Source organism: Odocoileus virginianus, chromosome 6, assembly GCF_023699985.2.
Source record: "Odocoileus virginianus isolate 20LAN1187 ecotype Illinois chromosome 6, Ovbor_1.2, whole genome shotgun sequence".
Taxonomy (NCBI): Eukaryota; Metazoa; Chordata; class Mammalia; order Artiodactyla; family Cervidae; genus Odocoileus; species Odocoileus virginianus.
This window is the reverse complement of record NC_069679.1, coordinates 23,926,872-23,952,958: the sequence shown is the minus strand read 5'-3', so window position 1 is coordinate 23,952,958 and position 26,087 is coordinate 23,926,872. Positions and strand designations below refer to the sequence as shown.

Below are 26,087 nucleotides of genomic sequence, written 5' to 3'. Positions count from 1 at the left end.
ATTCCATCCATTTCTGACCATCACTGTTTATCCAGCAGGTCTCAAGTTCAGTTCTTCAGCCAGAACTAGAATAGACAGCCCAGAACCTTCCATTCTCTCTTTCTGCTTTTACTTATCCTGCCTCTCATTAAAAAAGAAAAGCTGGGCTCCTCACTATCTCTCAATTTATGACAATAAGTATTTGCGTGTACAGAAATCACGGAAATTGGGAAAGGAATATGTCAATCTGTATATTGTCACCCTGCTTATTTAACTTATATGCAGAGTACATCAGGCAAAATGCCAGCTGGATGAAGCACAAGCTGGAATCAAAATTCAGTTCAGTTCATGAGAAATATCAATAAGCTCAGATATGCAGATGACACCACCCTAATGGCAGAAAGTGAAGAGGAATTAAAGAGCCTCATGCTGAAGGTGAAAGAGGAGAGTGAAAAAGCTGGCTTAAAACTCAACATTCAAAAAACTAACATAGTGGCATCTGGTTCCATGATTTCATGGCAAAAAGATGGGGAAACAATGGAAACAGTGACAGACTTTATTTTCCTGGGCTGCAAAATTACTGCAGATGGTGATTGCAGCCATGAACTTAAAAGACGCTTGCTCCTTAGAAGAAAAGCTATGACCAACCTAGACAGCATACTAAAATGCAGAGACATTACTTTACCGACAAAGGTCCATCTATTCAAAACTATGGTTTTCCCAGTAGTCATGTATGGATGTGAGAGTTGGACTATAAAGAAAGCTGAGCGCCGAAGAATTGATGCTTTTGAACTGTGGTGTTGGAGAAGACTCTTGAGAGTCCCTTGGACTGCAGGGAGATCAAACCAGTCCATCCTAAAGAAAATTAACCCTGAGTATTCCTTGGAAGGACTGATGCTGAAGCTGAAGCTCCAATACTGATGTGAAGAGCTGACTCATTAGAAAAGACCCTGATGCTGGGAAAGATTGAAGGCAGGAGGAGAAGGGGACAACAGAGGCTGAGATGGTTGGATGGCATCACTGATTCAGTGGATATGGGTCTGAGGAAGCTCCAGGAGATGGTGAAGGACAAGGAAGCCTGGTATGCTGCAGTCCATGCGGGTCCCAAAGAGTCAGACATGACTGAGCGACTTAACAACAAAATCAAGGAAAACAGTTAGTAGAATGTGTTTAGGGATTGGGAATGTGTGACAGACAGAATATTGCCCCCCTTAAAATGTGACTGCTGGAATCTGTGAATCTGCTACTTTACATGGCGAAAGGGACTTTGCAGATGGAGATGAAAGATCTTGAGATGGGGAGATTAACCTGGTTGGCCCAGTGTAATCACAGGGTTTCTTTAAGAGTGGGCAAGAGGGACAAAGTCAGAGGAAGTGGATATGATGGTGGAAGTAGAGATTGGAGTGCTGAACTTTGAAGGTGGAGGAAGGGACCACAGCCAAGGAGTTCTGGCAGCTTCTAGAAGCTGGAAAGGAAAGAAAACCTGATCTTCCCCTGGAGCCTCCATAAGGAAAGTAGTTCTAGCAGCATCTTGATTTTAGCTCTATAGGGCTCCTTTGGAGTGTCTTTCAGCCTTTTTGGGAGATTTAAAAATCCATTTATTTTGCTTTCTTTTTTTTCTCAAGGAAAATTTTCAAAATATTATTGAAGTATAGTTGGTTTACAATCTCGTGTTAATTTCTGCTGTACAGAAGGGTGACTCAGTTACCCATATATATTCTTTATTCATATTCTTTTACATTATGGTTTACCACAGGATATTGAATATAATTCCTTGTGCCCTGCAATAGGACCTTGTCTTTTACCCATTCTAGGTATAGTAATTTGCATGTACTAATCCTGAACTCCCAATCCTTCCCTTTCCCCACCTCCTCCCACTTGACAACCACAAGTTTGTTCTCTGTATCCATGAGACTGTTTCTGTTTTGTAGATAAATTCATTTGTGTCATATTTTAGATCCCACATATAAGTCATATAGTATGGTATTTGTCTTTCTGATTTACTTTTCTTGGTATGATAATCTCTAGTTGCAGGCATGCTGCTGTAAATGGCATTATTGCATTCTTTTTTATGGCAGAATAATATCCCCTTCCCTTGGGGCTCAGTGGTAAAGAATCTGCCTGCAATGCAGGAGACCTGGGTTTGATCCCTGGGTCAGGAAGATCCCATGGAGAAGGGAATGGCTACCCACTCCAGTGTTCTTGCCTGGAGAATTTCATGGACAGAAGAGCCTGATGGGCTACAGTCCATAGGATCACAGAGTTGGACACAACTGAGCAACTTATACTTAATATCCCGTTATATATTTTTATATATATAAAAATATATCTTTTTTATCCATTATATGTTGATGGATGTTTAGGTTGTTTCCATGTCTTGGCTATTATAAACAGTGCTGCTATAAACATAAGGGTGTGTGAATCTTCTTGAATTATAGTTTTCTCTGGGTATATTTCCAGGAGTAGGATTGCTGGATCATATGGCAACGCTGTTTTCAGTTTTTTGAGGAACCGCCATACTGTTTTCCATAATGGTTGCACCAATTTATATTCCCAAAAACAGGGTAAGAGGGGTTTGCCATACCCTCATCAACATTTACTACTTGTAGACTTTTTAAGGATGGCCATTATGATCAGTGTTAAGTGGTACTTCACTGTATTTTTAATGTGTATTTCTCTAAGAATTAATGATGATGGGTATCTTTTCATGTACCTATTGGCCATCTGTATGTCTTCTTTGAAGAAATATCTGTTTGGGTCTTCTGCCTATTTTTGATTAAGTTTTCTGTTTTTTTGATATTGAGTCACATGAGCTATTTGTATATTTTGGAAATTAAGCCCTTGTTGGTCACATCATTTGCAAATATTTTCTTCTAGTCGGTAGGTTGTCCTTTTGTTTATGGTTTCCTTTGCTGTACAGAAGCTTGTAAGTTTGAACAAATCCCATTTGTTTATTTTTATTTTATTTCTGCTGCTTTGGGAGACTGATCTAAGAAAACATTGGTACAATTTATGTCAAAGAATGTTTTGCCTATATTCTCTTCTAGGATTTTTATGGTGACATGTCTTTTATTTAAGTCTTTAAGTCATTCTGACTTTATTTTTGTGTATGGTGTGAGGGTGTGTGCTAACTTCATTGATTTAAAGTTGGCTGTCCAACTTTTTCAACACCACTAGCTGAAGAGACTGTCTTTCCCCATTGTATATTCTTGCCTCCTTTGTCAAAGATTAATTGACCATAAACATGTGGGTTTATTTCTGGGCTCTCTATTATGTCCCATTGATCTATAAGTATATTTTACAAATATCATTGTACTTTGATTACTATCAGTTCAGTTCAGTTCAGTCACTCAGTCGTGTCCGACTCTTTGCAACCCCATGAACCGCAGCACACCAGGCCTCCCTGTCCATCACCAACTCCCGGAGTTTACTCAAACTCATGCCCTTGATTCCTATAGCCTTGTAGTATTGTCTGAAGTCTTGGAGGGTTATGCCTCCTGCTTTCTTCTTTTTTCTAAGGATTACTTCTGCAATTTTGGATCTTTTGTGGCCCTGTGTAAAAGTTTTAAGATTATTAGTTCTAGTTCTGTGAAAAATGTCATGGATAATTTGCTAGAGATCACATTAAATTTGTAGATTGCTTTGAATAATATAGTCATTTTAACAATATTAACTCTTCCAATCCAAACTTCCCTGACGGTCGATGGTTAAGACTCCGTGCTTCAATTGCTGGGGACATGGGTTTGATCTCTGATTGGGGAACTAGGATCTCACATGTCATGAGGTGCAACCAAAAAAAAACACAAAAAGACTAGTTAATTCTTGAAGTCCAAGAACATGGGATATCTTTCCATTTCTTTGAGTCATCTTCAATTTTCTTTACTAATACTTTGTAGTTCTCAGCATATGAGTCATTCACCTCCTTGATGAGGTTTATTTATAAGTATTTTTTGATGTGATTTTAAAAGGAGTTGTTTTTTACATCCCCTTTCTGTTATTTTATTGTTAATGTAGAGAAATGCAACTGATTTCTGTATGTTAATCTTGCATCCTGCTTCCTTGCTGATTTTGTTTATCAGTTCTAGTCATTTTCATGTTTTTTATATATAGTATCATGTCCTCTGCATGAAATGATGACTTTACCTCTTTCCTACCAATTCGAATACATTTTATTTCTTTTTCTTATCTGATTGCTGTGACTAGCACTTCCAGTACTATGTTAAAGAGAAGTGAACATCCTTGTCTTATTCCAGATTTTAGCCAGAAGGATTTTAGCTTTTCATCATTGAGTATTATACTGGCTGTGAGATTGCCATAAATAGCTTTTACTATGTTGAGATATGTTTTCCCTGTGCTTTTTGGTAAGTGTTTTTTATCATGAATGTATTTGAATTTTATTGAGTGCTTTTTCTGCATCTGTTGAGTTGATCATGTGGTTTTCATCTTTTATTGATGTGGTATATCACACTAACTGATTTGCGTATGTTGAACCATGCTTGTGTCCTTGGGATGAATCCAACTCAGATATGGTGTGTGATTTTTCTAATGTGTTGTTGAATTCTCTTTGCTAATAATTTGTTGAGACTTTTTGCATCTATATTCATCAAAGATATTGGAATAATGTTATTTTTTGTTTGATTCGTACCTGTAGCAATAGCCACGCCCTTCATGAAACACAAGGTGAGAGTAAGTGCAGATAAGACAGGAAAGGATTATTGATTTCTTCCTTTTCCAGATGAACTTTATGGCAAGCAACTTTTTGGCACCTCTCCTATGGTGGCTGACCTGCAAATCAGAGTGTGCTTGGATGAAATCCTGAATACCAAGGACAGAAAGGACTTTTGTTTTAGACAGTCTTTTGAAACCCTAATTTCCTTTAGCCCTGGTCCTATCCATGTCACTCAACAATGACTTGCTGTTCAGAAAGAGCTCCATCTGCCAGAAACACTGGGTCTTGAGAGTCTGAATCAAAAGCCAAGCCCAGACTCTCAGGTGCCTACCAGCCTTAGTAAAGTCATGGTGTAACAAATATTAAGACTGCTGTCAACCTCAGGCGGCTCAACCCCCTGCCTCCAAGTGACAAGAGAAAAAACACAAGACTGTTCAGAGGAACAACTCTTTCCCCAGAGGATGAAATAGGATGGGGAATAGCTAAGCTTTCAGGAGACTGAACCTATCATGCTTCTTTGTAACAGAAGCTGGAAAGTAGGCAAGGCTTCCTACTTGATGTGTCTCCATGTACTTCCTTATCATCAGCCCCCATTTTATAGGCATCTTGGATGGTTTGCCATCTAACCCTTCCTGCAGGGGTTCCAGTGTTTGCAAGGGCAGGATTTGGCATGCTCTCTTGGGGCTGGCAGGCCTCCCTAATGGTTCAGATGGTAAAAAACCCACCTGCAAAGCAGGAGACCAGGGTTCAATTTCTGGGTCAGGAAGATTCCCTGGAGAAGGGCACGGCAACCCGCTCCAGTATTCTTGCTTGGAGAATTCCATGGACAGAGGAGCCTGGCAGGCTATAGTCCATAAGGTCACACAGAGTCAGGCACGACTAAAGCGACTTAACATGCACACATGCCCTTGGGGCTGGCAGAGATCCTAGACATCACATTAGATAGAGGAGTAAAATAAGAAGTGGTCCTCAAATGTCTTGGAAGAGTAAAAGGAAAGGTGAGACACTGATGGAAATAGCAAGGAAGGGAAATTGATGTGTCACCTGTGAGTCTCCCAGAGAGGCTGAGAAATAGAAAAAGCAGCAGCACCGCTGAGTCAGGAACTTTCCAGCAGGCAGTTGCTCTGTGTTGAGAACAAGGCAGGCAAGGGTCCCTTCTTCAGTGTCCAAATCTGCATCAGAAGCTGTAGGCATACTACATGGGACAAGGAGGGGGGATCCTGGGAACCCTGGGTTTCTGGGATGTTCCAGGAAAGGATGAGAAACTGAGGAACTAGACAAAATAATCTAAACACCAGAAGTCAGAGTCAGTCTTCACTCCCAATTTGACAGATTTCGACCAAACGACTAAACTCATATTAGCACCTCAGAAAGATATTCATACCTGTTGAAGGTAAATTTTAAGACTGGAGTACAGTTCCATTAGTAACTCAGTTATGAGATTTTTATTTGAAGTACAATGGTGAGCTAAAACTCTATTTGCACAAATGAACAAACAAGCAAATCAGAGCTCTCAGGTTGTAGTAGGAAAGCCAGAAGGAATAATGCTTGAATCACTTGATACAACAATTCACCGTTTTGTTTTTGTTTTTCTTTTTCAAGGAAGACCAAAGCCTCTAGACAAGGAATCATGGGGAAGAAATCATAGTAGGAACTGCATTTTTAGCCCAGTCTGCTAAGGAAACATTCACAGATGCAGACACACACGTATACAAGAGGTGTAGTACATGTTATCTGAGAAGTGACATAATAAGGTAACAAGGCCCTGACCAATGCATTAATAGCACATTGACAATAGTTATACTTTCACTTTTCATATAACTCAAAGTGAAAACATGAGCCTGAAGAAGTCTTAAGTCAGTGGCTTTCCCTCCCCTAACCAGTGGCCAAGTCTTTTCAGAGGTAATTCTAGTTTGTGCTCTAGAGGAGCAGTGTCACTCAACCAAAATTTTGATCCTCTGATGCTCTGTTTTATAACTTGTGGTTGATAAGACAGCTAAAAGCTCAACACTTCATTGAGGCCATGAACAATATGGTTAGTTCTGGTTACTGATCCTTTTTACCTCTCCCAGAATTTTCTAATAGGTTATAGCTAACGAACTCAACTGTTTTGGGTGCAAAATCTAATATATCATGAGTGGGAGGTGTAACAAAATGGTGATAAGCTTGGGCTCCAAAATCACACTGAATTGAAACCCAGCTTCACATTTCACTAGTTGTGTGTTTTTGGGTGAGTCACTTAACCTTTTTCAGCCTTAAACCTGCCGCGACCCCACCATCTGTATAAAGTGAGAACAACCATGGTAAATCATAAAGTCTTTTCGCAAGGATGATGTGAAATAATGTGTATTTATTTCTTGGCTCAGTGCTTGACATGTAGGAAGTGCTCAATATGTCAGCTCATGGAATCAGCATGAGGAATCTAAGATAAACAGAAAAAAATAAAAAACATTCTGTTTGATTGTAGAATCCAGCTCAGCGTAGCTTAAGATGTAAGTCAGCCCCTTTTGGTTTAATTGGTTGGTTGTTCTCTCTGCTGATCCATTGTTCCTGGTAGTCTAACCTGCTTTCTGCAATAGACCAAGGACTGCCAGATCCTTTCTGACTGGGTCTCTGAGTACCCTAGTACCAAGTCCAGGTCTAACATGAAAGCGGTAGGTACTTACTCTCTGGAACAGAACTAGTATTTGTTTTTCCCTACACCAGCAGCCACTTGGTCAGTAAGTACTATGTTTTTGGTTCCTCCAAGCTAGGCCCTGGGGCCTTGAATGACCCTGCAAAGCCCCTAGTTTTATTTCTCATCCCCAGGCAAACCTCCACTTTCCACTCCATTTCTCACCTCACTGCCCTACAGGTCACCTTCCATATGCCTGCCTATTGTATGTTCAAATGGGAAAGAGGGAGCCCCTCCTTGAAACTCACTTTTCCCCTTATTTTATACCAACATCTGCCAAGAGCCAGAAACCACTTCTCTCTCAGAACCAGGAAGGGGCACTCTATCTTTCATGAAGGAACCAGGCTCACTCCCAGGGCCAACTTATCCAGGAGATACGGGGCTGAGGGCTTGCAATACTTAGAGGTGCCCACAGAAAGGTTTTCATTTGTTTTAAAAAACCAAAGATTGTATGTATAATAATGAATCTGATCTGGATTCTGTTCATCTTTATGACAACACAATCATAAAATTTATTTTAAAATATATTTGTATGGAGGAAGGAGCCCCCAGATATCACACTGTGGCCCTGCCACTCCTGCTTAGTTTAGAGTGGTCCAAGGTGGGGAGAACCTGGGGCAAACTCACCCACCTGGATGCCACCTCCTGTGTGACCCATGTGCTTCCTCTGGCTGGTATAGAACAAAAGTCACGGCAATTTAGATTTTTAAGAGGGTCTTATTATATAGCACAAGGAACTATACTCAGTATTTTGCAATAACCTACAAGGAAAAGGAATCTGAAAAATATATATATATATATATATATATATATATATATATATGGGTGTAACTGAATCGCTGTGCTTACATCTGAAACTAACACAACATTGTAAATCAATTATACTTCAGTTTTTTAGAAAAGAGGAATGTTTAAACAATTGCAACATTGATCATATACAACTTGTCTATTTCCATAACAAGTCTAACCCAGACTTCACACTTCCATCCAAAGACAGGCAATGTCAGAGCAATAACACTGCCTCGGGAACACACCTGCATGAGCCAAATTGAGAGCCAGCATGAGGTAACCTTCCTCAGGAAGCAAAGCCTCATTTCTGGGGACTTGAAAATCACACATAAATGGGCACTGATTGGATTTATCACAACATATGGCAATCTTTTTCACTGATTGATTCAATTTAAAAATCAATTAAGCTGAACACTTGGTTGACTGCCTTGGTTGACAGTTAGGTCTCTATTTATACTTATGAAGCCGCCAGGCTGACTCCCCCAGCTGCACACACAGTTCAGAGGGAAGTTTTCTCAGTCTGATGCAAGGTGCAGAAACAAATCAACACAAAACAGAAAGATAGTTTCCTTTTACAGTAAATTTTGGCTATCATTTGAATGAATGCCAAGAAATTACTTCAATCAAAGTGTTTTGAGTCTGCTGCTAATTAGACGTGGTGGCAGATCAATCTTGATCAATATTTGGAGGAAATGTAAGGCTTCACCTTTGTTTTTTAATCAATGCACTTCTAATTTTCAAGTTGCTCTCTTGGGTGTGACTTGATTATTTGTGAAACACCATCTCTTTAGCCAGGGGACCCAGAGGTTAAGTCTGCCTACAAGATTAAGTCACACTTTTCTGAGTTCGGCTTGCTTCCCACCTCTACACCCAGAGGCAATGTCAGAGTCAGGCAAGTCAGACTATTCCATCCCAATTTACACTTTCCTCGGCAGGTTATCTGCTTATGAGAGTTTCACTCTCTATTCCCACAACAGAGAATCCGACTGAATAAAAAGACACAACACCCCATGTGGGATGGAAAATTAGTCTTTGGCATAGGGGATGGGGCTGGGGTAACCAACACTGTCAGATCAAGAGGTAAAAATGTTTATAAGTTGTGTGTGAAGCAGCCTACTTTAGTATTTCTTAAATATGACCCATTTTAAAGGGGAAAAAAAAAGTCTTCTAGAACCTTAAGGACTAAGGATGTGTCTGCTGATGATCCCAGTGGGAGAAGCACCAACCCATGTTAATTTACAATGATTTTCTCCATTGCTCACATGCAAGTGTCTTTATTAATACTCAGGAGTTTTCATTTCAATACTATGCTTATCACAGTACTTTTTTGAATACATATTAAACAGTTTTTCTACTCAGAAAACCACATCCTTTGGTTGGTCCAGGCCTTTTGAATCTTTCTATTAACTTTTTTTTTTTTTCCCAAGCTTTTACCTGTGTCTCTGTAGGTGTTAAGTGATTAAGTAGTGTTAGTGCTAGGGTGGTGCTGGGTGCACAATAGGGGTTTTAAAAATAGCAGCTGCATTACTAAACTAGTTTTAGCTTTTCACCTGTTGCTGTTCTGATTGCAGGGCAGCCATTTGAAAAGAAGCTCGGTGTTGAATGGTAATTAACTCAGCCCTCTGCCCGGGTGCTCAGCTCAAGCACCCAAAGGCAAACTTGGGAAGTAGCCTTAATTGAATCACATCTAAAGTGGAGCGAGGGATTCAAGGAGCTCACAGGGGATTCTTCAAGATGACAAGCCTCTTGGTTTCTGCAAAGGCAGTAAGACTGTCAGACTTGAGAGCCTTGTTTCTGTATTGGCAGGGAGTGGGGAGAATGAGAGTAAGTTCCTGTGTTCAGTTAAAGCAAAGCCCTCAGCTCTGTTTCTTCCTTTTCTCTGAAACACCGGCCTCACCTCACCTCTTCTCGCTCCTCACTCCTCTTTGTCTCACTATTCATCTCATCCTTTATGTCTTAACCCACACCTCACTTCCTTTAAGAAGTCAGCTCCCCATCAACCAAGACAAGGGCAGGTATCCCTTCCATGTGGCAAAACACTTACTAGGTTCCTGAAACATTCACCTCGTGTCCCTGTAACCAGGCACTAAAAACATCAATGTGTCCGCAGTGGTCAGTCCATGCCAGGCATAAACCATGTCATGTAATCATTAGCAAAATTGCATGAGGCAGGGCTTGTTTGTACCCATTTTTACAGATACGGAAACTGAGGCTAGAAAAGTTAACTTGCAAAGGAAGCATGAGGACTGAAATTCAAAATCAGTCTAACTCCAGAGCTCACACTTTGAACTGCTGTGCCATTCTGCCTCCCAAGTACTTGTGGAAAACATACTGTTTGATTTTTTTTTATATATATATAAAACCTGAATAAATCAGTTTCACTGACAAGTTACCTTTCCTGGTCTCAGCCTCTTTTTTTTTTTTTTTAAGCCATTTGGGCCAGCATCAGAAAGCAAGAAATTCTACACCAGAATGATTCGAAATAGGATTTATTGATGGAATAGATGCTTGCACACAATATAAAAATAAAAGTTACAAAAGAGGAAACAATAGAAAGCAACAGTCCCCCTACTCAGTCACCTAATTCCCCTTTCCCAGAGATAACTATTGAGATGTATTATTATCATGAGAGGAAGCCTTGGAACTGCATTTTGTATGATATGAACCCATCCAACTGATGGATCAATTTTACAGGTCCTGACCTGCATTTGTTTTTTAATACAATTTAAAACAATTTTGAAAGGATTGTGTTTCACACAACTTGTGTTTCAGTTTGACGCATAGCACAAATGTACATCTGAGTCACAAGTGTAAAATGTGATATTACACTTCTCACCATGGAGTAATACTAAAAACTGTTTGACAGCCACCAACTGGGCAGACCCAGAAGCTGAAAATTATGAAGGTCACTTCCATGGAGAACCTCCTGCCCTTACTTCCCATGAGTTACTTTGGAATTCAGCAGCCAGACCCAGTAAAGCACAATTTGGATCCCTTCTCTCCTCTGTTCAAAGTTTTCCAGGGACCCCCATCTCTCTAAGAGCAAAAGCCATGAGATAACATATATCTCTATTTGTTTGTTAATATCATGAAACAATTCCAAAATCATATGAAAAATATGGGCTCCATGATGTAAAGAAATATGACTTGTAAGGGAGGTCGGGCCTCTGGGAAGGGACTTCAACAAAGACAAGCAGCCTCCTTCAGCTGAAAACAAAAGTGGATATGCACAGAGTCTGGGTATGGGGTGATTGATCTTAAAATATCATTTACATGACATCCATCAAACTCCCTATGGGGAATCCTGGGGATACCTGAGGAAGATAGAATGCTCTCCGGAAGAGCTGGCCTGTGGATGGAGAGACTCTCAGAAAAGCATGGGCTGCATCCACAAGAAGATGCTGAAGACAAAGAAACATGCAAGAGTCCAGCCACAAGGCGCCAAACTACAGGCCCACAGCAAATGAAGCTGCTTCTCACATGGGCAGTTCCTCTAGCTTTGGTCCAAGGTGAGCAGTGACAGGAACGCAGTGTTCACTGTGGGGCAGGCAGTCACAATCATGAAATACTGAGGCCAACTCTCCCGTCTCAGAAACACGAGCGGCACTCAGCAAGGGAGGAAATGATGGTGCCACATCCCCTCCCTCCTCTTCTGTCTCCATCTCTCTTCACTCTCCTGTAGGGCTGTGTATCCCTAAATGTGGCAGCTCTGTCTTCACTGATGCACATGGGCACCTCAACCGGAAGAGCTCATGGTGTCCCATGAGGGCAGGGGTAACCGACTGCAGTGGCAGCTTCTGGAAATCAGGATGTAACATCGTGGCACATTTGGACTTGGATACTGTCTATTTATTCGGCGTGTAAGCTCATGTGAACAAGGCTCTCGTCTGTCCTGCTCTCCTTCAGATTCTCAGTGCCAAGCATTGACACTTAAGTAGGGACCCAGTGAACGTATCTCAAATGGATGAAAAAAATGTTAGACCACGTAGCGGAAGCTCTGGCAGACAATAGGTTCTGCAAGCCTAACCAGTCATCAGGCAGATTCTGTAAGGTGGGTTTTTATCCCTCTGCCCCTGGGAAGCAGCCATGTGTGTGTTCTGTAGGGTGAATTGCCAGTTTGACATGAGTTCGGTATAACTGTGCCTTTGTGCATCTAGGTGAAAAGAGATGACAGGTGGGAGCAAGTACACGAGCAAAAGCACTGCGGCTTGCAAGAGCACCCCAATACTGGCAGTGACCAGGTCATGACCTAAGAGGTCAGGTGCCTGGAGGGCACGGCTGGAGGCCAGGCAGAACAGGTTTGATTAGTTGTGAAGGTGAGCAATGTTAAGAACTTTGTCCTTTATTCTGTAGTAACAGGGAGAGGAGACAAAGAAATGACATGATCAGGTAATTCTGCAAACAACGTGAAAAAAGGATTAGAGAACTAGGAAGGCCATTTATGAAGCTATGACACATGTTCAGGTTAGAGATAACTGGGGCCAAGACATGTGGCGGTGGAGATGGAGAGGAAGCCCTGGGGGACAGTTCAAGGACGCGACCAGTTGGAAATGTGGTTTTGGATGTTAGATATCAGGGTTAGATATTCAGACTCAGTAGTCATTTGGGTCCTGTTGAAGTCATAGAAGAAATTAAAAATGCCTACTTTGAAGAAAAAAAAAAAACACACCTAATTTGAGTAGTGGGTCATTTATAAAATCTGATGAAAGCAGGAATTTTTAGTTGCAGAGGCTTCTCAGATACTCACAAAAAGCTGAGCAAAAGGTCCAGGGATATCACTGAAGGGCCTCTGGTTGAGAGAAAGACTATCAGAGAAAGGATCCGAAGGAATGACCTTACCAAAGGGTAAGCAGAAGACGACAGTGATCCCCAGCCTTTCTCAGCTGTTACAGAGACATAGATTACTGCCCATCAGAGGGTTTTTTGGAGAAGCAGAAGAGAGGATAAGAGGACATAAGTAAAGAAGGAGTGCTTTGTTCCTGAGGTCAGAGGTGCCTCAGACAAGACCAGGGAGACTAACCACATGGCTGAAGATGAAGAAAGAGATGGAGCTCACATCTGATTTTTAAGGTGTTTGGAAAAGACAAATTGCTCAAGTAGGTACAACCAGAAAGCCTCTTCAAAGAGTTCAGCTGGGCCCAGAAACCCAGTCAGGTGCAGGCGGAATGCACAGCTCTCAGGAAGCCTAAGAAAAATCTGCTCCCTAGGCAGATGCAGGCCTCTTTCTTTAGAAAACTCAGCAAGACTAGTTTCTCGAGTGAACTAATTGCTAATCATTTCTGTACTTATTACATAATGAACTGCAGGCGTATAGCTGTATGCAACTGCCTGAAACTGGGCTCAGTATTATGTGTATATACCCAGTAGTCTATCTGTCTATCTAAACATATTTACATATAATTATGTGTTTATCATCTTGGCATATATACATATGCATATTCAGTGTAAGTCTGGAAGAGTGTCATAGTTTAATATTAAATATCCAAATATTCCTTCAGCCGTGTATACAGCTGTGACTGAGAACTTGGGTCTGTTACCCAATGTTCATGAACATTCTCAAACTTCTTTCTGGTCTCAATATCAGAAGAGTTGATCTCATGAACAATTGTTTGTTGTTGTTGTTGTTGTTGTCTTGCATGTGACAGAAATTGAACTTTAGACAAGGCCTCCTTTTTGAACACGAATACTCGAAATCCAGGAGAAAAGTCTTTGGTCCCACTTGTTCTATGGTATGCATTTAAAAAAACAAATGACCAGCAACCTTTCATTTCTGTTTTATGTACTTTAATTTCACATTTCATTTCATATGCTTGGTGAATTATGGACCTTTGTAAGCTAACTTGAATTTCCTTTTTAGGAGAAGGTGGCATATACATATGAGGCTTTAAGGTCCAGAACATCATGGCTGAGAAGGAACTTACTAATGTGCCTGGAGTTAAGGCATGTGACCCTGATAATAGGTATGTTATTAGGACAGGCCCGCAGTCATTACAGGGAGTCAGCCAGATCTCAGCCCAGGTCGTGGTTCCCTCTGATGGGTACTAGTTGTATGATGGGAAGCATATTATGCTCTAAACCTTAATATTTTTCATCTTTAAAACAGTGACCTCTTGGTATTTGGGGGAGACGGTGTAAATGAGGAAAGAACTTAGCACAAGGTACTCAGTCAACAGTTGCTATTGCCATCACTATCTTTTTATCATTCATGATCAGATCTGCCGTCAGAAAGTTCTCCCAGTCCTCCCCAGCTCTGTGCCCTTCACTCCCATACCCAACAGAGGCCGAGCAGCTGTGTCTCCCCTGATATGGATCGTATCTGGACGGTACCTCGGGGTGCAGAACAAGTATCTCCAGCCCAGTTGCTAATTACGAGCAAGATGATACTCAAAAGCACAGGCTAAGGCGGACCTACAACTTTGTTTCCGTTCGGCGCTCTGATGTACACAAGAGAGGCTGGCAAGGGGCTAAGGGGTCTTCGGGAGCTTGGACTGAAATTCGGGAAGGCGAAGGAGGTGGGGATTGCCCTGAGAGCCACCGAGCGGGGCCAGTTTCCTCCGGCTCCCACCCGAACTCCTGGCGCGGGCTGGGTGGGATCCAGGGCACCTGGAGCCTCCCCGCCCCTCCAGCTCCGCTTCCGACCTCAGCCCCGGGCCGAAGTAGGCGCTGGGAGCAAAAGGCGAGCGTGGAGGGAGGCGCAGGCCTGCGGGGCCTACGGAGTAGTGAGGGCAGGTTTCGGGGAAGAGCTGAAGAGCGCCACACATTTCCTCGGGCGATAACCATCAGCGCTCGTCAGGTGGTGGTGCGGCGGGCTGTGCGCGCGCGCAGGGAGGAGGGCGAGGGGGCGCGCTCACACAAAGTTTGTGCTGCGGTGCGCCGCGCTCGGGCTCGCCCAGCTCCCAGAGCGGCGGGTGGGCGGCCCGGACGAGCAGAGCCGGGGCGGAGGAGCTCGGCAGGCGGTGACGGCGGCGATGCCCCGCGCCCCGCCGAGCCAGTCCCGCCGCGCTGGGTGAGGTGGCTCGGGGAGCACGGCTGCGGCCATGGGCACCCTGGGCAAAGCGAGAGAAGCTCCACGGTGAGTAGGCGCGCCTGTTTCCTTTCTTGGGGCGGGGGGCACGGCGCGCACGACCCCGGGACCTCGCCGGGATGGGGAGTGCGGCGGCTGGCACGGCGCCACCTCCTCCGGGAAGCTGCGGGCCCGAGGTGCGGAGGGCGGCGGCCCCCCGGGGCCTCGGGTTAGTCCGGGGCGACGGGCTCGAGGGACAGACGCGCCCGGGTCGCCCGGCGCATCTCGCCCGACGGGCTGGGTGCGGACGCGCGCCATGAGTTGACCCGGCGAGACCCGGAATCGCGCTAAGCGACTGGATCCCGGGTCCCTCGGCGCTGGGCCCAGGGGACTCCCACTCGTGGACTTTCCGCGCCCCGCGCACCTGCCGCGGCCCCGGCAGCGCCACCTGGCGGTCCGTCCGGCCCCGCGGATGTCTGGAAGGCCAACTGCGTTAGACGCGAGCGCGCAGGGGTCGGTGAGCCACGCAACCGCTTGCGTGGAAACCTACACTCCCCTCACCCACCGTGATCCTAGGGACATGTTTCAGGAGGGACTTGGGGTGACAGAAAATGACGGAAAAGTGACCGTGAGTCAAAAATCTTGGCAAGGTAAAGAGGCCCGGAGAGGGCGGGCAACTTTGACTTTGTTCCCCAAAGGGCCAGAACCGGACACCTGCCTGAGCTCAGCATAGGGCCGGGCAAGCTGGGCTCTTCCCACCTCCATCCACGCAGATTATGTTGCGCCTGACGTGCCCCGTCCAGCAGGAAGCATTGCCCTGCTGGACCTCTTGGAACTAAAAGCTCTTGGCCCCTTATGCCGTCACCCGCTCTGCCCGTGAAGGTCCAGCGCTGTTCTCTGCATGGAATTGAGAGGAGGGGGCTCCGGTAAATTAAATTCAGCCTGTATTATGGAGGAGAAGAGGACAGGACTGGAAGAAATCCTCCCTAGAAGCCGATAAAAGCCATCTTTCACTGCAAAGAAAACTGTGGGAGTTTTCCTTCGTTCTCTTTGTCCATTTCACCCTCACTCTTCTGGCCTGAATTTCATAAGAAGTTCAACCTGAAATTGTGACCTCCACGGAGGTCCCTGAGGCTGGAGAGGATTGCACCTGAATCAGTTCAGATTTTTGAAAATCTCCTTCACTAAACTAGATAGGGTCTTAACCACTTGTAGCCTCAGGTCATGCTTACAAGTTGTTTCTCTCCGGCTTTTTTTTTCTTTTTTTTTAAGCTGGTGAGGAAACATTTGCCTACTATCCTTTAAAAATACATAAGCGTTTGCAGACTTAGGGGCTATTGGTTCTATAGATTGGAAAAACACCCTTAGACCTGCCTAAAAGAAAGTGGTTTATAAATTCTTATATCTAGCCATTTCACCAGAACAATTTGAAGGTCTGTCACAAAGCAGCCAGTCAAGAGACAGCATAAATTGCCCAGTTTCCCAATTTATGGTGCCCGTAACTTCTCATCTTCCCAACCTCTCTGAGTGCCGTCTGGGTTTTAGCAGTTTCTCTTCTCCCTGGTTTCTCCTGCCCAAGCCCTCTGAGTCTCAGCAGCCTCTCTGCCGACTGCATCTCTCACCTTCCTTTTACCGTCTTCCTCCCTAAATACTCCCTTCAAGTCCATTCATTTTGGGTAAATGTTACCAGCTCCCCGAAGTTCTGGTAAAAGCATCTACCTTTGAGAATCACCTCCTGGACCAAAGTGGTTTCCCCTTCAGGTGACACTGGGAAACTTTACTCGGATTAGAGTCAGGGCAGTCTTTGGAGTTCTGAATGGTTGATGCTATCAACTGAGGGAGAAAATGGAATTTTCCCTGGATTGGCCAGTTGAGAGACAGAGGTGGACACCACCTCCCAGTCCTAGCGGGAAGAGCTGCATATGGAGACCGCCTCATTGCCGTGGCCTCATCTCTCCAAGCTTAAGAGAATGTGGAAGGCATATGAGAAAAAAAAAGAAAAAAAGACTTCTAACCAGAAGGACTTTGTTTTCATCTTTCCCAACTCTGCCTTGGGAGGAGGTCTTAATGGTGAACAGCAGCTAAGGCTGAAAGCTGACTGATCCCAACCAGTGCCAGGTTTAGGATCATCACTGCTTCTGCGGTGGGAAGAGAGCATGACATGGGCAGGGGAGGCCTGGCTTCTAGCTGGCTCGGCACTGGTGCCCCATCCCATTGTCTTTCCAAGCCTGGACTTCTACAGCATGGTTGAAAGGCTTGGAGAATGAGCTCGGAGGGGCTATCCAGCTTTTTGCTAATTCTGAAATAGTGAAAGATGCACAGTTCCAGGCACAGTAAATATTTTTTAAACAGAATCAGAGAGGTGCCAAGTACAAGTCCCAGATCTAGTACATATGAGTTATACAACCTTGTCTATGTCACTTAGCCTCTTTTAGACCCAGTTTCAAAATCATGAAATGGAGATAACATCTTGGCTGTAAGCTTTAAAGACTATGTAAATCTCCATCACATAGCCTGCTGTTATCAGAGATACTAGTTCCGGTGGCCATTACTGTTTCCTTTCATTTTCAGATACTGGTCTGATCTTGGGGCCATCACAGGGCCTGGGTGAAAATCAGTAGTGGCTAGAAACTTGATCAAGTCCTATAATACCAATTTGATCTTTCAGAAATCACTGCCTTGGGCTAGCAGATCCTAAGAGTCACTTTCTGATTGGACTTCACTGAGTCCATCCTAGGTCAGAGCAGGTGGCAGCAGCCAATGCCAGACCAGCATTCTGGAGCTACTTTGAAAAGGAACTCGAAGGGCCTGGTGTTCCCTCCACAAGTCTGGCTGTGCAGTAAGTGGTCCCATTGTCTTTTAACAGAGTGGTTTCACCAAATCCACGTGTGCATCAATATTTTATTTTGATCCAAGCACTTCTTCAGCCCCTTCTGGGTGATATTACATCTTGTCAGTTACAGCTTTCCCCAACATTCCACCTGGAACCGGTTCTCCCTCCTCTGAGAACATCACACTTCTTGCCCTTGACATTCACAGGCCAGTTATTTAAGATTTGTAGAGTTATCTTTTCTTGGTCTGGTTCTCATTCTCCAGCTAGATTTTTGTATTGAGGAACTTGCAGATGACCTTCATACTACAGCAACAACTAACATATAGTGAATGTGTTTTATAGTTTGCTGAATACCTTCACAGACTGTCTCACGGGTCCTCTCTGGTCTTTCATACATGTGTTACTCATAGAATGAGTACTTACTGATCAGTTGATGCCCTCATATGTTTATCAAATATTTCATAATTAAAGTTATGGATCTGAGGTGTATTTCTCTGATAGTAAACATGATAGCCAGAGGCACAGTAGGAAGGGGAGGATATGCTCAAAGGAGTTACCAGCAACAATACCTATCACTAGTAAACCTTCAGAGATGATAGATATGTTTCTGTGTATGTTATGTTTATTTTCTTAATGGAAGAAAAAAATGCTCAGTTAACCGATTGATATCATTTTGCAACAACTTGACTTCTACTCTTGAGGTCATGACCAAAGATAAAGCTAAGTGAAAGTGGATGAAACTGACCTGGGCTACTAAGCCATTTCCAGATTCAGACTTCTCCTTTTGCATTCACGTCTGGAATAAAGATCTCATAGTCAGTAAGGACTTGATAGAATGATGCTTAATGATAAAAATGACTCAATGACTATCAATAATGAAAAACAGAATCTTAGAACCCACCAAGATTTAGCTTATTATCTAAACACCACCTCCATAACCCTCACCCCCTGCACATAGGTCCCCATATCCTTAAAGATGTTTTTGAGGCCACCTGACTTTCAACAGTAACTCTGGTATTGCTCAAGATGGATGAATTTAGCTGAAGATGGGACCAAACTGAAACAATTCTTAAGACCCAAGTCAGTGGTCTCTGGGCTAAAATAAAAAATTTATTGCTCAGAGCTAAAACCTGCCAGGATGGTCTTGCATCTGCCTCTCCCCTTCAAGAACTGGACAAAGCAGGCCAAACCAACCCCAGCCTCAGGCTGAAGAGCCCTGCTTGCAACCCTGAAATCTCATCTTGCTATTTGCTTGAGAGATATCCCTTTAACAGCCAACCAGTCCACTTGGTGCCTTTACCAAGTGGGAGGGGTATGTCTTATCAGCCCGACTCCAGGGATTAATTGTTTTATCTCCTTTTCTCCTCTGTCTGCCTACAGAGTGCAGAGCTGTCAGTGTGGTCTGCCCCTGGCTGCTCGCCTCTCATTCCCTGCCTCTTCTCTTTCCCCAGGAAACCGTCTCATGGTTGCAGAGCAGCCCCTAAAGCCAGACTAGAGGCAAAGCCCGCCAGCAGCCCCCTCCCCTCCCACCCCAGCCTGGCCCACATCACCCAGTTCCGGATGATGGTGCCTCTGGGACATTTCGCCAAAGGAGCCAGCCTGGACGATCTCATCGACAGCTGTGTTCAGTCTTTCGGTGAGTTGGCGAACTGCCCACATGCATAAATGGGGCTCTTCTACTTGTTCTTCCTTAAAAAGTGCTTTATAGAATAGCAACCTACATTGCATTTGGGTTTTAAAAATAGCTTTCGAGCCTTTGAAATGTTAGAGACAGTGTGCAGTGCCTATGGCACATGACTGTGTGGGTGTAATAGGTCGTGATGAGAGGTGCGATTTAAAGCGAGAAAAGTTACTGAGGAGAGTTTGTGTTTCCAATTTTCTCAGGATGGAGGTTTTTCTCGTGATGAAAAATATCATAAAATGCAATGGTGCATCTGGCGCTTTTCTGTTCTTAGGTTCTTGGGGCACACAAAGACTAGCAAACGCTGTTACCAGACAGCAGTTTGGATCATTGGATGGCAAAGTCTGAATAATTCCCCTCACAATCTCGAAGGGTGGTTGAGATGGAATAGGAAAGGGCTGAGTAAGGCCAAACTGTCTGTGCCTGGGAGATACTGGCAAATGAGCTGTGTGATTGAAGATTGGGGATCTATGAAAGGAGCAGCCAGACGTGTTGGCAGGGAGTTATCTATATGCCGCACTCTGTCATCACCCGACACACCATGAGGGGTGAGCATCTTAGCACAGCTGACAAGGGTGATTGGCAAAGATGCCCTATTTTAAAAAAAAAAAATTGTAGGCAGTCTCTTTGATTGTTATATGTGAAATAGTGATGGAAAAGGACTAAACATTTGTTCCCCTCCCTGAAAAAGGAATGATGGAAAATTCATAGAGTTCTGTTATCACTGGTACCCACTCTGCTCCTTTGGGACCCCTCTGTCTCCCACTGGGAAGCTGATGAGCTTGTGTGGCTCAGCTCAGAAGCCCCAGACCACCCCACCCTGGCACCTTCCGGGGAGCATAAAGAAGACTTGATCAGATTCCAGGTGCTTGATAGGATCCCAGGTAGCATGACTATGGGATTGTTAGAACTCAGAATGAGGGATTTATTCATTGACTGAATCTGTGTTCCCTTGTGGCTCAGCTGGTAAAGAATCCACCTGCAATGCGGGACACCTGGGTTCAATCCCTGGGTTGGGAAGATCCCCTAGAGGAGGGAGAGGCTACCCACTCCAGTATTCTGGCCTGGAGAATTCCATGGACTGTATAGTCCGTGGGGTCACAGAGTCAGACACGACTCAGTGACTTACACTGGATCTGCATAGTGCTCGGTCAGACCTTATTTGTAGACTTAGGAAAGCTGGACATTTTGGGGTTCTCCTTTAATTGGATTTAACAAAGCATTGAATAGTTTCCGTGATTCCAACATTGATTTAAAGCAGCGGTTCTCAAATGTTCCTGCGAAATCATGTGGCGGTTTTTATGGTAACACAGATTGCTGGGCCCCACCCCCAGACTGGCTCTTCTCAAAGGTCCAAGGTGGGGCCTGAGAACTTACTGTTCTATCAGTTTCCCAGGTGATGCTGCTGCAGTTGATCCAAGACCCTCACTTTGAGAATCACTGCTTTTTTGTTTTAGATTTTTCAACTTGGAAAAGAAGGAGCATATTTTTTGTTTTTTTTTTTACTATTTCAGCATTAAATTTTGATTGAATTGTTATTTATTTACAGTTTAGCATTTCAGCTAAGGATGAATTCAGGAGCAAAATAAATGGTTTTCTACTTAACCTCTTTGGAAAATAACCATACAAGGAGATAAACTAGAAGCCAGGGGGATGGAGGGAAGGGTGGTGGTGATGAGCCATTGTTCGTCAGGCACTTGACTTTCACCTGGTTCTCCGCTCATAAGCTGCAAAGCTTCTCACACAGTCACGGTCATCTTACTTACCGTCTTTGGCAGGGCTCCGTGACTATTTCATGAGTAAGCATTTTTAGCCTCTTTCCATTTCACTGTTGAGGAAATAGGACCCAACAGTCCTGCCGTCTTTCTTCCAAGTGTGCCAGTCATACAGTTGCCCTCTGGGTTCAGGGCTGTTTTTCTAACCTTCAAATCGTCCAGCCATCAACCTGAAAAATACAGGAGGGATTCTGAAGCCCTGCAGAATAAGCAAGCCTAACCCACTCCCCTCAATGAATGAATCATAAGAGGGCTAAAGATACTTTTGTTTCCTGGATTATATTGAACCGAAAAGTACCTTAAAATCCCAAAGGTATAAAAATCCCATTGAGTCTCATGGTCTTTTAACAATTATCATGAAGCATAGATAGTCCCTAATTAAGCCCCTAATTGCACCTGACTGGCTGTTGCATGAGGAGAATTACAGTGACCGAACCCCTCTTCCATTATTCAAGCTTAGAATTCCTGAGAAATGCACTGTTTGGGGGGGAAATATGCAAAAGACAGGGTGGTGATAAGCTAAGGCATGCAGGAAGAATAAATTCCTTAGACCATGAAGACTTGGAGTAAGTTCACTCTGGAGTTGAGAACACATATTGGGGAGAGTAGCCACTGTCTGTTCAAATCTCTGAGCAGGACTGTGAGAATGCTGCGGCAGGCAGGAGGGTGCCTTCTCAAGGCAAGGCTGTGCACGTGATGACCTGAAGGGCTTCCTGCCACAGAATTTACATGAAAGAGGCATGTCTGGAGGGAATGGGAAACAGCACTTTCATCTGTGATTTTGACTCAGGTTATCAGTTGAGTTGTCCAGTGGAGCGGGGTGTGGAGCTGGAGGGGGGTGGGGCTGGGGGTTCAGGCAGGACCGTGACAGGCAGCCAGCCGTGTCATTTCTGCCTTTGTAGGTCTCCCCGGAGGTGATCAGAGAATAGTAATGAGCGAGGTTAATTTTTTTTTAAATTTTTTTGAGACATCTTACTGGTTATTTTCTCTGATTAGTATAGAAGAGTTTTGCTTTAGAATAAAACAGTCTGGCTTAGTTTTTCTTTGTGAGTTTAGAAGTCTTTTCATTTGAATACCCATGAAAAGAGGGAAATAGCACTGTTGAAATGTGGGAAAAGTAGTCTTTTTTTTTTTTGGTAATCTCTCCCTTCAGACTCAGGTTTAGCCACTCCTCCCACCAACTTGGCAAAGAAGGTGGAGGGAAAAAAACCTCTTTTGAACATAAAGACTGATTAGTTAACTTATTAATGTATTTTTTACTACTTTCTCAACTTCACCTTGGTGGAGATGCTTTGAATTGGCTATAACTTTGCTGTCCAATATGGTAGCCGCTACCCACATGTGACTATTTATGTAGACATTTTAATTAAAATTAAATCAAATGTAAAATTCAGTTCCTAAGCCTCGGCAGCCACATTTCAAATGCTCAAGAGTCACGAGTGTGGTACCTGCTGCTGGACAGAGTAAAGAGAAAACATTCCCTTCTTTGCAGAAGGTCTGTTCAGTGGTGCCAGCCTGGGTGGACAGTTGACTCAAAGGGGGAAAGCAATGTGGGATTTACCTTCTTCTAGCAGCTCCAGCTACTAGACTCTAAGGCATCCTGGGCATTTGGCAGTCTATACAGATGGCTCCCCCTTTAGTATTATTAACCATTAATTACCTCCCACACTGTTCTCAGAGGAAGGACTTACTACAAGGCTTTTAAGGGTGAATGACCAGCACGTGCAAGTTAAGGGTACTCTTGAAGGTACTGATAAGCCTCCCAGTGTCGCACACAAGGTTAAAGATCTGTGATTAGAAATTCGGAGCCTTGAGTCATCGTGTGTTGCTTTCACCATGAAAGAGCCCACTCCCACCTTCTGTTTTAAGCAGAGGTCATGCTTTTACACCCTCACCGTACTATTGCTGGTATCATATTATTGCTCTTCCACTGAGCATAATGAGGCAAATCATCACAACCTGGTACATTTATGGCAAATGTGTGTGAATCACACCCATCTGTTTCAGAGGTAGGAAAGACCTATGAGATCATCTGAGCTCTTTATAATGTTTTCACCTTGTAAGAGGGCTGCCAGCTTTGAGAGTCAAATGGAAGGTTTCAGATATCCCAGTTCTGCCCCCCTCTGAACGTAAGACAACTGTGACAGCATCAGAAAGAAAACTGCAGGCACGTCCCAGTAAGGGACCCTCAGCAGACAGTCCTCCTGCTCCCAGATGGGGCATGGGAAAAACCTCAGCGTCTTTGTCTTACATGTCAATGAGAAAGGAAACACAGTAGTATCTCATTTATCTTGTGTGTGTGTGTGTGTGTGTGTGTGTGTGTGTGTGTGAAGGCTATATGTACTGATTTTCTTTTAAACTAAAAACAACTGTGAAATAGGTCTGGTATTACTATCTCCATGGGCAAACAAGAAAATAAATAAAACCTGTGAGAATGAAAACAACCTCCTTCATGTCTCCCCTCCCTGAAGCCTCTTGCAACCTCAGCCGGGCCATGCTTGGGGTTCTTCTCCTAGGGCAGGCCTCCCCTCACTTAGGGGAGCCCTTCAGGCCACACAGAGCACGTCTGTTCTCTGTGCCCACAATCTGCAGGCTTGGTGTCCCCCGGATTAGAAATTAAATTCCATTCAATGTAGGAAATATTTATTGAGCCCTATCTATATACCAGGCATCTGCCTGAAATTCTCTCTCAAACAAATTCTGAGTTAATTAAAATTAGTGTATGCATCGTGTCTCCCAAAGAAGAAAACCCCAAGACTAGTAGGTTTATTTCCCATACCACTAACAGGTGTATCTCCTGCAGTTGGTTGTTAAAAGCACTGTATAGACATGGGTTGTTAAAAGCATTGTATAGACCTCAGCTAATTAAAGATAAAACACTACATCGATTTTTAAAGTTAGAACCAAAAAAGCACACACACACTTGTTGGGACTCCAGTTCCCTCCACGGCGGAGGCAAAATTCAGGGTTCCTCAGCACTCTGCCGCTTGAGTCTGCACCAAAGCCAGGCGTCCAGAGGCAACAGAGGCACAAGGCCAGAAGCCAAGGGCCGTGACATTGAAGGGCACTCAGGCCCAAGAACCAGCAACTCCAAGGAACAAAACCAGTGCAGCGTCAGGAAGGCTGGCCGTCACGAGCACAAGCCCTTTGTGAAGACCACGGCGGTACCAGGAGCCTCCTCCGGGAGTCCCGTCTCTGGGAGTCATAGCTACAGGATTGCACTGGAGAGGGTGGCCTTTAAGGCACCCACGTCCTGAAGCTTCTGGGCATTAGAGCCGCTCCCGGGTATGACCACTCTTAGTCCCTGGAGTGAACTCGAATTGTGTGATGGGGATGCTGTGTACTCTTTGCTGCATTTTGCCAGGCTGGCATGTCTGTCCTCTCCGGGGTGTGAGACACAGTGGCTGCCAGGCCTGAGAAAGGAGGCGATGGGACTCCACTCACATCTGTGCTCTGTTGGGCGATGGTGTTTACAGCAGACCTCCATCTGCAACAGAGAACAGGCGCTCCTCACAGTGTACATGCATAAGGTTGACAGTGTTCAGGAAGGCTGAGCATTTTAGTTCAGTAACTCCAGCAGGAGAAGTGAGGTTACTGAGAGAAAAAGAGAGACAGGTAGACAGGAGACTGACCGTGGTTGGACACTTATTTACTGCCTGTTCGGTAGGGCGCTGGACCTTTACCTGAACTGGTCTCATCCATGTTCACAACAACCCTGTGAGGTGGATATTATTTTTGCTTTTTTAATTAACGGGCATTTGAAGCTCAGGAACGCTATTAACCTGTGGAGAGTGGCCTCTCTCATGAGTGGGAGAGCTGCTGAGGTCTGGGCTCTGGTCTCAGGTCCCTGTTCTCTCCACTCTACCGGAGGTTCTCCGACTTTAACAGGAACAGTCGTTGTTGTGGGGTGTGTTCAGCATTCAGATTCCTGTGGGCTAACTCCAGGGTTTTTCGTTAAGCCTACAGTCACTGTGGCTTTGATGGAGGTGACCCACAAACTGATTTTGAGAAATACCATCCTACAGCACACATACCTGCTTCTTGGACATATCAGAGTATTTTCTCAGGCTTTCTAAGGAAACATGGAAAGCTTGAAGAATACAAATCCTCTGAAAAACAGTAGAGCAAGCAGCTTTTCAGCTCTGTGAACCAGACAGTTGTGAGTTGAAGCCAGCCTCCTGGGCATGTCTGAAACAGTCAGTCCAGATCTAGCAAGAGAAAGGCCCCTGCCCCGGAGCAGGTTTGTAACACTGTGCCCACTTCCGTCAGATTTACCTGCATTTCTATCCCTTCTCAGCTGTAGGAATTCTTGAAAACTCCTGCCTGTCAGTCTTTTGGCCATGGAATAAAGAGAAAGTGGGTGTCTGTCATTACTGTAGTTTGGCTCCTGGCCCGCAAAGGCAGCATTCCCAACCTGCATGTCCACCTTTAAGCCACACTCAGCCCAGTTCACTGCGGTGCTGTAGGGTCTGGCTTCTGAGAGTGTGCCTGCTCCCCGCAGGTCAAGATTCGCAAGTAGTGGCTTAGCTGGGGGAACTGCCGCCTCTGAGCACTGCTCCAAAAGTGCTGCTTTTCCAGCAGACTTCTTAAGGCCCTGTGTTGACATGAAGGTTATTAAGTTCATGATGGAAACACGTTAGGAAGTAGTGTGAAAGCAAAAGCAGTGTGTTCAAGGGACTTCTCT

At 44.3% G+C, this 26,087-nt stretch overlaps 1 protein-coding gene across 1 annotated transcript in view; it reads left to right on the top strand.

Moving 5' to 3' along the window:
• The first annotated feature begins 14,926 nt into the window (after positions 1–14,926).
• Positions 14,927–26,087, top strand: part of RASGRP1 (RAS guanyl releasing protein 1) — a 74,654-nt gene continuing 63,493 nt past the window's right edge. The window contains exons 1-2 of the mRNA XM_020915493.2: positions 14,927–15,183; positions 19,399–19,583. Coding sequence (XP_020771152.2) covers positions 15,149–15,183; positions 19,399–19,583 — 220 coding nt within the window. The 5' untranslated portion in view covers positions 14,927–15,148. The remainder of the gene's footprint in view (positions 15,184–19,398; positions 19,584–26,087) is intronic.